Source organism: Blennius ocellaris (assembly GCF_963422515.1).
Source record: "Blennius ocellaris genome assembly, chromosome: 5".
Classification (NCBI taxonomy): domain Eukaryota; kingdom Metazoa; phylum Chordata; class Actinopteri; order Blenniiformes; family Blenniidae; genus Blennius; species Blennius ocellaris.
In genome coordinates, this window is record NC_137654.1 from 30636677 (window position 1) to 30649176 (window position 12500).

The window sequence follows — 12500 nt, forward strand, 5'->3', positions numbered from 1 at the left end:
GACCAGGGGACCAGAGGACCAGAGGACAACAGGACTAGAGGACTAGAGGACAACAGGACCAGGGGACAACAGGACCAGAGGACACAGGACCATGAGGACAACAGGACCAGGGGACAACAGGACCAGAGGGGCCAGAGGACAACAGGACCAGGGGACCAGAGGACCAACAGGACCAGAGGACAACAGGACTAGAGGACTAGAGGACAAAAGGGACCAGGGGACAACAGGACCAGAGGACCCAGGGGACCAGAGGACAACAGGACCAGGGGCCAGCAGGGGACCAGAGGACAGAACAGAACCAGAGGACCAAAGGACCAGGAGACCAACAGGACCAGAGGACCAGAGGACAACAGAACCAGAGTACCAGAGTACAGAGGACAACAGAACCAGGGGACCAGAGGACAACAGGACTAGAGGACCAGAGGACAACAGGACAGAGTACCAGAGGACCAGAGGACAACAGAACCAGAGTACCAGAGTACAGAGGACCAGAGTACCAGAGTACCTGAGGACAACAGGACCAGAGGACCAGAGGACCAGAGACCAACAGGACCAGAGGACCAGAGGACCAGAGACCACAGACCAGAGGACCAGAGGACAACAGGACCAGAGGCCAACAGAACCAGAGGACCAGAGTACCAGAGGACCAGAGTACCAGAGGACCAGAGACCAACAGGACCAGAGGGACCAGAGTACCAGAGGACCAGAGGACCAGAGACCAGAGGACCAGAGGACCGAGACCAACAGGACCAGGAGGACCGGAGGACAACAGGGACCAGAGGACAACAGGACCAGAGGACAACAGGACCAGAGGACCAGGTGATAAGGGCTCACCTGTGAGAAGCCGAGGCTCTGGACGTCGGCCCCGTTGATCTTGACGATGGCGTCCCCGGACTGCAGCGAGGGACACTGCCTCCGGTCCCAAACCCGCCGGACCAGCGCCAGCTGGCCGCCTCTGCCCGCCCGCCGTCACGCTGAAGCCCAGGCCGCCGCCGCCGCCCGCACTCGTTCCGCCCCAGGGCCACCGGCACCAGCTCCCCGCCGTGGGCCGTGCCCGGGCGACCCGGCGCCCGGGGCCAGGCCCGGCGCCGGGTTCCCCCGGGGGGGGGCCGCCGGGGCCGGGTGGCTGGCGGGGCAGCCGTTGAAGCCGCAGGGCGGGATGTCTCTGGCGGCGTCACGGCGAGGGAGGTCTGGGGCATCGGGGGCGCTGGGCGGGGGCGGCGGGCGACACGGAGGAGGGGGAGGAGGAGGGGGGCGGGGCGATGCTGTGGCTGGAGGAGTTCTGGAGGAGGAGGAGGGCCCGTCTCCGGCTGGGGGAGGGGCAGCTTGGACAGGGCGTGAGAGGAGGAGGAGGAGGAGGAGGAGGAGGCGGCGGCTGGGAGCGTGGAGGAGCAGATGGGCAGCGTGGAGGTGGAGAGGTCGCTCTCCGAGGACTTGGAGCTCTGGTGGTGGAGGAGCGAGGAGGAGGAGAAGGAGGGGAGCGTACTGCTGCAGTAGCGGAGCAGAGAAGACCTGCGAGGAGGAGGAGGAGGAGGAGGAGGAGGAGGAGGAGGAGGGAGGGGGAAGAGGTGGAGGAAGAGGAAGAGGAGGAAGGAGAGGAAAGAGGAGGAGGAAGAGGAAGAGGAAGAGGAAGAGGAGATGGAGGAAGAGGAAGAGGAGGAGGAAGAGGAGGAGGAGGAGGTGGAAGAAGAGGAAAAGGAGGGAGGTGGAAGAGGTGAGGAGAAGGAGGAGGAGGTGGAAGAGGAGGAGGAGGAGGAAAGAGGAGGAGGAAGAGGGGGAAGAGGAGGAGAAGAGGAGGAGGGGGAAGAGGTGGAGGAAGAGGAAGAGGAGGAGGAGGGAGGAAGAGGAGGAGGGAAGAGGAGGAGGTGGAAGAGGAAGAGGAGGAGGAGGGAGGAAGAGGAAGGAGGAGGAGGGAAGAGGAGGAGGAAGAGGAGGAGGTGGAAGAGGAAGAGGAGGAGGAGGAGGAAGAGAGGAGGTGAGGAGGAAGAGGAAGAGGAAGAGGAGGAGGGGGAAGAGGTGGAGGAAGAGGAAGAGGAGGAGGAAGAGGAGGAGGAGGAAGAGGAAGAGGAGGAGGAAGGAAAGACATTGATAAAATCTCCACTCAGTAACGATCCAGTCCAGAAACAACATTATGTGAATCAGTGTGAAACTAATGGAGCTTCAAAGCAGATCAGAACCAATTTAAACCACAAAACACAAAAACTCTTATGATTGTAAGCGAATCTAAAAATGCATTTCAAATCAGGTTTAAAACTCACTCATACATTTTCAGAAATTAGTTTTTAAGTAATCCAAAACCGGTCCAAAGGTATCAAGTTTTCAGAAAGTGTTCTCTTAAAAGACTCAATTGTTTTGAAAACTTAAAAAAAAAAAAAAAGAAAACAGCAATCTTTGCACTTTATGCAAGTTTTGCTAAATATTTCTGAGCGGCGTTTCACGGGAAAATAAAAAGTGAGTGGTCCAGAGCGACGACCCTGAGGAACACCCAACCTGCGGGTTCCGGCGCCCACCGGGCCGCCGTCGGAGTCGCTGTGACTCGCCGCCGTCGGCGTCCTCTCGGGAGCCGCCGGCGGCGGTGGCGGGCGGGCAGCGGCGCCGGCGGCGGCGGGGGGTCGGAGGACGTCGGGGTGGGCGGGCCCGCGATCCCGTTCGTCATTGGCTGGGTGGTGTAGGAGGGCGGGGTCTGCGCCGACCCTGGATTTCAAGAGGAGGACAGAAAGGTGAGGTATTGGGGAGGGGGAGGGGCGCGGGGGAGGGGTGGGGTGGCGTTCGGCCCTGACCTGCGGCGCTGCCGTTGGCGTCCAGCGTGCGGCTGTAGGTGAGGTGCGTCAGGCCCCGGCTCAGGCCGGACGACTCGCCGGGGGTCTGCGGCTGGACAAGGGGGGGGGGGGGGGGGATAACATGAGATTCAGAGGATGGGAGGTGGGGTAGGGGGGGGAGGGGACGGGGGGGGGGGGGGGGGGGGCGCCGTACCGTCTCCAGGCTCTGCTTGGGACACCCGTCCGGGTTGTACAGCATCGGGTAGCCCCTCCTCAGCACCACGTCCACGCTCTGGCCCATGGGCACCGACTTCAGCAGCTCCACCACCTCCTTGTGGGAGCGGCCCAGCACGCAGCTGTCGTTGATGTAGACCAGGATGTCGGCTGCAGGGGACCCCCCCCAGACGGACCCCTCACATTACTGACATCCACACTGACGCTCTGACTGACATATGATGTTTTTTTTTTTAATGAAACCTGTTTGTTTGAGGTCATCGTTGCTTGAAATGTCTTGATTTTCTGTGTTTTCATGTATTTTATCTTAAATAGAAGCTGAATTTACACAAAGACATGATTTTAGATCAGTGTTTTTCCACCACACTGGTGTTTCCTCCAGATCTCGTCAGCTGAGCCGTCGGAAATTATCCAATGTCACATTTTTTTTCTAAAAAATCATTTGCTCTCCCAGCGACAGTGTGTTGCAGAGTAATCGTGTATAAACACTCTTCACCACTAGAGGGCAGCACAGAACTTTGCCGGTGAAATGTAAAGTGACAGACGTCAGTGTGGTTCATCTCCACCTCCTGCTACCATCTTGTATCAAAGTACTGTGTCAGTGACAGTGATGGAGAAGTTTTTGAAAAGGAAGAATGTGAACCAGGATCTCAGCTCTTCATCCATCAGGTCCAGGTTTCACACTGAGGGAGGCACTATTAAAAAAAGACATTGGGGAATACTTTTTTTCTGTATTTACTTGATTCCCGTTGATAAAACTTTGAGGAGAATGACTTTATATTGTTAATATAGAGATTTTTCCAAAGAAAAAAGTGTGTCTTGGCTCAAAAAAGGTTGAAAAACACTGATCTAGACTCCAGGCTAGATTTTTTTGAAGTTTTTTAGAAGTTTTTCCTCAGCTTTAAAATGAGGTACTATTTATGTTGCTACGTGGACCAGCAGGCGAGCTTTACGGTGTTTCAGATTAATTTGTGTCCCTGTTAACTGGTGACCCTTTAGCGTCAAGTAGCCAACGTTAGCCGTAACGTAGACCGTTAAGAGTTCTCATAGTATACTGGATTTACACATTTATCCGGTGCGTCGGGGCCGGTAGAATCATCCCTTCATGATGTCATGAAGGGATGATTCTACTGGCCCCCCCCGGTAGTGGAGGCAGACCTCCACTACCGGGGGGGGGCCAGTAGAATCATCCCTTCATGATGTCATGAAGGGAAAACCTCTGAATCGCCTGTACGAGCACTTCCTTCACTCCCGTGCTGCAATAATAGTCATAATCTTTTTAATAGGAATGTGCTAAAGAATTAATAAAAAGGCTCAGTAACCTTTGCTCTATTGGGCAAGTGGCTCCGTCTGGGCCACTAGAGGGCGCTGTCGTTTGTTTTTCTAATGTAAACACACACAACAACGTTTGTGTAACGGCCATGGAGACGTTACGAGTTTGTGACTTTACTTCCTGGAGGAAACGTCAAACGGCTCGTTGTTTACCACGGCGTGTTGTAATAAATAAATACTGCAGAGCCTCGGGTTACGCAAACAACGGTGCCTTGGTGTGTGTGTGTGTGTGTGTGTGTGTGTGTGTGTGTGTGTGTGTGTGTGTGTGTGTGTTTCATGGTGGCTTTGTACTGTTTTCTCTGAAGTCTGAGTCTCTGCTGGTTTCAGGTTGTTTCACGTTCCACTCCTGTTGATCCTCGGAGCACGTGAGAGCCGGGCAGATTAAAACGACCCTGTGTGTGTGTGTGTGTGTGTGTGTGTGTGTGTGTGTGTGGATTAGTCGTAGATCATGAGATTGTGTGTATGAGAAGAATAAAGAGTGGAGAGTGAAACGCCAGTAATCCTCCTCACATGAGGCTTTTGAAGGTTTCCCTTCACCTCCCGTCGGCCAATCAGAGGAGAGCTCGGCCGGCCGCCCCTCAGTCTCGCCTGTGATTGGCCGAGAGCCGGCTGATTGACAGGTGACCACTCCTGCTCAGCCTCACCACGTCGCATTAGCATTTATTTTTAAAACCGAGTTGCTACAATCCAACGAAACGTTAAGTTATAGCAATAAAGTCGTAGTAATAACATTAGTAGTTGTAGTAGTAATAATAGCAGTTGTAGTAATAAAGCAGTAGTGATTCTAGAACTACTAGTGATAATAGTAGTAATGTTAGTAGTAGTGGGAGCAATATCAGTTGTAGTAATATCAGAACCAGCAGTAGTAGCAGTAGTAATATTAGTAGTGGTGGTAGTAATAGTAACAATAATAGTAGTAGTGGTAGTAGTAATATTAGAAACATTGGTAGTATTACTAGTAGTAATATTATTAAAAATAATAGCAACAGTGGTAGTAGTAATATCAGAAACATTGGTAGTAGTATTAGTAGAAGAATAGTAGTTGTAGTAGTGGTATTATTAGAACCATTGGTAGTATTACTAGTAGTAATATTATTACAAATAATAGTAGTAGTGGTAGTAGTAATATCAGTAACATTAGTAGTATTACTAGTAGTAATATTATTAAAAATAATAGTAGCAGTTGTAGTAGTAGTATCAGTAATGTTGGCAGTAGTATTGGTAGTACCAGTACCTGTGTTGAGGGCAGGCGGTAGTACTGTAGCACTGTAGTACCAGTACCTGTATTGAGGGCGGGCTGTAGTACTGTAGTACCAGTACCTGTATTGAGGGCGGGCGGTAGTACTGTAGTACCAGTACCTGTGTTGAGGGCGGGCGGTAGTACTGTAGTACCTGTATTGAGGGCGGGCGGTAGTACTGTAGTACTGTAGTACCTGTATTGAGGGCGGGCGGTAGTACTGTAGTACTGTAGTACCTGTATTGAGGGCGGGCGGTAGTACTGTAGTACCTGTATTGAGGGCGGGCGGTAGTACTGTAGTACTGTAGTACCTGTATTGAGGGCGGGTGGTAGTACTGTAGTACCTGTATTGAGGGTGGGCGGTAGTACTGTAGTACTGTAGTACCAGTACCTGTATTGAGGGCGGGCGGTAGTACTGTAGTACCAGTACCTGTGTTGAGCGCGGGCGGTAGTACTGTAGTACCTGTGTTGAGGGCGGGCGGTAGTACTGTAGTACCTGTATTGAGGGCGGGCGGTAGTACTGTAGTACCTGTATTGAGGGCGGGCGGTAGTACTGTAGTACTGTAGTACCTGTATTGAGGGCGGGCGGTAGTACTGTAGTACTGTAGTACCTGTATTGAGGGCGGGCGGTAGTACTGTAGTACCTGTATTGAGGGCGGGCGGTAGTACTGTAGTACCTGTACTGAGGGCGGGCGGTAGTACTGTAGTACCTGTATTGAGGGCGGGCGGTAGTACTGTAGTACCTGTATTGAGGGCGGGCGGTAGTACTGTAGTACCTGTATTGAGGGCGGGCGGTAGTACTGTAGTACTGTAGTACCTGTATTGAGGGCGGGCGGTAGTACTGTAGTACTGTAGTACCTGTATTGAGGGCGGGCGGTAGTACTGTAGTACTGTAGCACCTGTATTGAGGGCGGGCGGTAGTACTGTAGTACTGTAGCACCTGTATTGAGGGCGGGCGGTAGTACTGTAGTACTGTAGCACCTGTATTGAGGGCGGGCGGTAGTACTGTAGTACTGTAGTACCTGTATTGAGGGCGGGCGGTAGTACTGTAGTACCTGTATTGAGGGCGGGTGGTAGTACTGTAGTACTGTAGTACTGTAGTACCTGTATTGAGGGCGGGCGGTAGTACTGTAGTACTGTAGTACTGTAGTACCTGTATTGAGGGCGGGCGGTAGTACTGTAGTACTGTAGTACCTGTATTGAGGGCGGGCGGTAGTACTGTAGTACTGTAGTACCTGTATTGAGGGCGGGCGGTAGTACTGTAGTACCTGTATTGAGGGCGGGCGGTAGTACTGTAGTACTGTAGTACCTGTATTGAGGGCGGGCGGTAGTACTGTAGTACTGTAGTACCTGTATTGAGGGCGGGCGGTAGTACTGTAGTACTGTAGTACTGTAGTACCTGTATTGAGGGCGGGCGGTAGTACTGTAGTACCTGTATTGAGGGCGGGCGGTAGTACTGTAGTACTGTAGTACTGTAGTACTGTAGTACCTGTATTGAGGGCGGGCGGTAGTACTGTAGTACTGTAGTACCTGTATTGAGGGCGGGCGGTAGTACTGTAGTACTGTAGTACCTGTATTGAGGGCGGGCGGTAGTACTGTAGTACTGTAGTACTGTAGTACCTGTATTGAGGGCGGGCGGTAGTACTGTAGTACTGTAGTACCTGTATTGAGGGCGGGCGGTAGTACTGTAGTACTGTAGTACCTGTATTGAGGGCGGGCGGTAGTACTGTAGTACTGTAGTACTGTAGTACCTGTATTGAGGGCGGGCGGTAGTACTGTAGTACTGTAGTACCTGTATTGAGGGCGGGCGGTAGTACTGTAGTACCTGTATTGAGGGCGGGCGGTAGTACTGTAGTACTGTAGTACCTGTATTGAGGGCGGGCGGTAGTACTGTAGTACTGTAGTACTGTAGTACCTGTATTGAGGGCGGGCGGTCCCCCCGGTGTGACGCTGTAAACCTGTAGAAACTCCCGAGGTCGACTTCCTCCGACGATGTTGAAGCCGAAACCTCGAGGCCCCTTGGAGAGACGGGTGTGGATGGAGTAACCCTTCAACTGGCCGGGCTGCTCCGTGAACTCCGGCACTGTGGGGACCAGGACAGGACAGGTGGGACAGGACAGGTGGGACGGGACAGGACAGGACAGGTGGGACAGGACAGGTGGGACGGGACAGGACAGGACAGGTGGGACAGGACAGGTGGGACAGGACAGGTGGGACGGGACAGGACAGGACAGGTGGGACAGGACAGGACAGGACAGGACAGGACAGGACAGGTAGGACAGGACAGGTGGGATGGGACAGGACAGGACAGGACAGGTGGGACGGGACATGACAGGACAGGTGGGACAGGACAGGACAGGACAGGTGGGACGGGACATGACAGGACAGGACAGGTGGGACAGGACAGGACAGGACAGGTGGGACGGGACAGGACAGGACAGGACAGGTGGGACAGGACAGGTGGGACAGGTGGGACAGGACAGGTGGGACAGGACAGGACAGGACAGGACAATGAGTCCAATTTATGTGAATTGATACTTTAGACACGTAAACTCAAAAAAATTTCCAGACGATGACAAATTGTTTTAATCCTGAATAAAACTACGACGTCCAGATCCAGGTGACTGAGGGTTTTGTTTTTGCAAATATAATATCTTGATTTCCTTTAATATGTACATTTCAGAATAGACTGGCGAATCCTTGACGTTACAAAAGGATCAAAAGAAGGAAAGACTTCAACATTTGTCCAGATCTGCAGTTTAACATGTGATGTTTGACTTGTTGGCCCTCCAGAGGTCAGACCAGGGTGGATGTGGCCCCTCGACTAAAATGAGTTTGACGCCCCTGTCATCAAGCCTCTGTATGGACGTGACAGTGTGAGAGTCTGCTGCCCCCTGCTGGCCGCCCGGGGAAACACGCCGGGGCCAGAGACTCACGCTCGGTGAAGGAAGTCGTCTCTTTGCTCAGAGTGCGAGGGTCCAGCCAGCTGGTCGTCTTCGAGTTATGACTGAGGACAAGATTGCATCATCATCATCATCATCATCATCATCATCATCATCATCGTCACCATCGACTTCCGAAAACATTAAAAAAAGATGCGTTTTCACTTGAACTGCTATCGTGTAATCTGGGCCTTCTATAATAATAAACCTCTTTTTTTTTTTACGAGCTCCTTTTCCACTGCATCACTGTCTTTCCCCGTCTTTGTCATGAAATCTTGATTAAATTCTTTCTTTTTGTAAATTTTGAATTTAATAAATAAGCAAGTGAAAGCCATATTTATTCCTCCCCCCATTAAAAGTCTATTTTCAAACTTCGCAACGCTCCTTCTGTAAGGCCATAACTGCCTGTGTGGCCTGCCAAGACGCCAAACATGGTGCTGCAATAAATTAATGAAATTATAATGATAATTACTGGGGGACAAAGTGTCCATGTTGGACATAATGAAGCTGAAAACAACGGTAGTTTCTGTACAAACTGTGTATCCTGGAGGTGTTTTGTAGCGCTCACTCTATGTAGTACGGCTCCCCGGAGCCGCTGAAGGCCATCTCCCAGTTGCTGGGCAGCGGACCTCCTCCCGCTCCTCCCGCTCCTCCTGCTCCTCCTGCTCCTCCTCTCCTCCTCCCCACTCCTCTCACGCCGTTCTCCAGTCCCTCCCGGTTTCCCGCCGCCGACTCCCACGACTGGCTGAGCGGCAGGGTGGTGGGCGGGGCTTTGGCCGAACCTGCTGGGGGGAAGGCCCGGTGAGGTCATAGCGGCGGTGGCCTGTGTGGTGGGTGTGGCCTGTGTGGTGGGCGTGGCCTGTGCGGTGGGCGGGGCCTGTGTGGTGGCTGTGGCCCATGTGGTGGGTGAGGCCTGTGTGGTGGCTGTGGCCTGTGTGGTGGGCGTGGCCTATGTGGTGGGTGTGGCCTGTGCGGTGGCTGTGGCCTGTGTGGTGGGTGTGGCCTGTGTGGTGGGTGTGGCCTGTGTGGTGATCGGGGGGCCTGTGTGGTGGGCGTGGCCTGTAACATGGGCGTGGCACGTGTGGTGGGCGTGGCCTGTGTTGCGGGCGTGGCCTGTAACACGGGCGTGGCGCCTTGTGGTGGGAGGGGCCTGTGTGGTGGGTGTGGCCTGTGCGGTGGGCGGGGCCTGTGTGGTGGCTGTGGCCTGTGTGGTGGGTGTGGCCTGTGTGGTGGTCGGGGGGCCTGTGTGGTGGGCGTGGCCTGTAACATGGGCGTGGCCCGTGTGGTGGGCGGGGCCTGTGTGGTGGGTGTGGCCTGTGTGGTGGGTGTGGCCTGTGTGGTGGTCGGGGGGCCTGTGTGGTGGGCGTGGCCTGTAACATGGGCGTGGCCCGTGTGGTGGGCGGGGCCTGTGTGGTGGGTGTGGCCCGTGTGGTGGGCGGGGCCTGTGTGGTGGGCGTGGCCCGTGTGGTGGGCAGGGCCTGTGTGGTGGGTGTGGCCCGTGCGGTGGGCGTGGCCCGTGCGGTGGGCGTGGCCCGAGCGGTAGGCGTGGCGGGGCGCACCTGACAGGCCGCTGTCCTCCTCGCTGTTGTCGCCCTCCTCCACGGCCTTCTCCAGGTTGCTCAGCGACTTGCTCCTCGTCCGGAAGTTCCTCAGCAGGTTGCGGTGCTCCTGGTACGTGATGGGCGGGCTCTCCGGCCCGATGTGGACGGGCCGCGGCGTCCCGTAGTAGTTCCCTGCGGTTCGGACGGAGGAATTAGGCCCATGGCGTGCGTTTGTGTTTACGTGGCAACGAGTCAAAGTCGCAGTTCCACGACGTTCTGGAGCGTCTGAATCAACCCCGGGTCTGAGTCTTTGCCACTTTGAAGTTGAATTTCGTCTTTCTATTGTCATTCTGCCGCTTCGTTGTGTCGTTTGTGCCCTCAAAAGTTCTTTTATTTATTTAATTTGCTGTTTTTTTTTGTTTTTTTTTATTGTTTTGGGAAAAACAAAAAGCAGGCTGGGAATTTATATCTACTGTATATTGTTTATATGTACCATTTCTTCTTTATATTGTCATTCTGCCGCTTTGTTGTGTTGTTTCTGCCCTCAAAAGTTCTTTTATTTATTTATTTATTTATTTATTCATTTATTTTAAAATTCATTTAATTTGCTGTTTTTTTTTTTTTTTTTTTTTTATTGTTTTGGGGAAAAAAAAGAAGGCTTGGAAATTATATCTACTGTATATTGTTTATATGTACCATTTCGTCTTTATATTGTCATTCTGCCGCTTCATTGTGTCGTTTGTGCCCTCAAAAGTTCTTTTATTTATTTATTTATTTTAAATTGAATTGAATTTGCTGTTTTATTTGTTTGTTTTTTATTGTTTTGGGGTGAAAAAAAGAAGGCTGGGAAATGATATCTACTGTATATTGTTTATATGTATCATTGTATTCCCAAATGAAAAAAAGATTAACAAAAAAAAGTTTTTTAAAAAAAGTTCTTTTTTTTCTTTTCGTGATAACACTTTTTTTTTTTTTTTTTTTATTAAAAAGAATAAATTTTTAAATACATTACAGTCATTCCAATGTGTTTTTATAGAGATAAATAGAAAACCCCAACAATCCACATGAGCAGGTTTGTTTTTGCGACTGTGGAAAGGAAAAACTCCTCTCGGGGAGATTTTTTGTCGTCGTGTTAGAAGTGCTTTTATTACCTTGACGACATGAAGAGTTAAAAAAAAAAAAAAATGTTTTTAATGAAAAGCTCGTCACCAGGAAACTACAGGAACGTGAACATGGAGCTCCGGAGACGATGTTTTCAGTCAAATGTGTGAATTCAGTTTCTATTTTTGTTCCATTAATCCCCTCAGATTAATACGGTGGGGAGGAGGAGGAGTGGGGGGTGGAATGACTGCACACTCAGATGTGGAGGGGGGGTGGAGGGGAGGGGGGGGGGTGAGGTTTGGTGTTTGAGGTTTGAAGGATTACAGACAATAAATCCTCTTTACCCCCTGAACGCTGTAAAAAACTGTTAAAAAGATCCAAATTCAGCCACGCTGGAGAATAATTCCCCGTTCTGTGTGTGTGTGTGTGTGTGTGTGTGTGTGTGTGTGAGCTCACTGTGCTGTGGTGGGTTCGCTTGTTTTACTCACCTTTGAACTTGCCGCTCTCCAACAGCGCCCCCGACTCCTCCAGAGAGAAAAACTCCTCGATGGACACAAAGTTGTAGTCGACACCTGAAATCTCCCCGTCCCGAGGCTGCCGGGTCGTACCTGCAGAGGGGGGCGGCGGGGGGGGGGGGGGGACATTAGGATTGGAGTGACAGGTAATGTGTGTGTGTGTGTGTGTGTGTGTGTTCCTTACACGGTACGGCTCGCAGGTACAGGTTTTCCCTGATGAGCTGCTGCAGTTGACTGTCCATCGAACCCGGAGTGAAACATTTGCTGAGATACAACCTGAGGTCTTTACACAGGGACGAACCTGACACACACACACACACACACACACACACACACACACACACACACACGCACGAGACGTGACATCAGGAGCGTCTCTTTGCGTAAAGTCGGCGGCTCACACACTCGCCTGACCTGGTGAGACAGTCTTGATCCTGATTGGATGAGGACAGGAGTTGAGGACACCTCTGACATCGCCGAGCGTCATGCCCAGCACGGGCGTCCCTCCAATCTCCAGGATGATGTCGCCCACGGTGGCCCCGCCCCCGGGGGCGGCGGTGACGAACGGAAACTCGCCGTAGTCGGCCCCGCCCCCGACGGCCAGGCCCAGCTCCCCTGAGCCGGCGCCCCCGAGAGGGACGAAGCTCTCCTGCACCTGCACACGACAATCAGCAAACATCCATCCCATCTGAACGCAGGTGTGACGGAGGAGCATGATGGACTGGTGTGACGGAGAAGCATGATAGACGTGTGTGATGGAGAAGCATGATGGACAAGTGTGATGGAGAAGCATGATGGACGGGTGTGATGGAGAAGCATGATAGACGTGTGTGATGGAG

At 52.4% G+C, this 12500-nt stretch overlaps 1 protein-coding gene across 1 annotated transcript in view; it reads right to left on the minus strand.

Annotated features, from left to right (window-relative positions):
* LOC308130589 (membrane-associated guanylate kinase, WW and PDZ domain-containing protein 3-like) overlaps positions 1-12500 on the minus strand; it is a gene marked incomplete at both ends in the record, with an annotated part of 20923 nt that overhangs the window by 7604 nt on the left and 819 nt on the right. The window contains 18 exon segments of the mRNA XM_080496992.1: positions 835-954; positions 956-994; positions 996-1043; positions 1045-1166; positions 1169-1207; positions 1210-1291; positions 1293-1512; positions 2491-2603; positions 2606-2694; positions 2781-2871; positions 2974-3143; positions 7478-7645; positions 8499-8569; positions 9073-9289; positions 10064-10237; positions 11635-11754; positions 11846-11962; positions 12076-12316. Coding sequence (XP_080353118.1) covers positions 835-954; positions 956-994; positions 996-1043; positions 1045-1166; positions 1169-1207; positions 1210-1291; positions 1293-1512; positions 2491-2603; positions 2606-2694; positions 2781-2871; positions 2974-3143; positions 7478-7645; positions 8499-8569; positions 9073-9289; positions 10064-10237; positions 11635-11754; positions 11846-11962; positions 12076-12316 — 2241 coding nt within the window.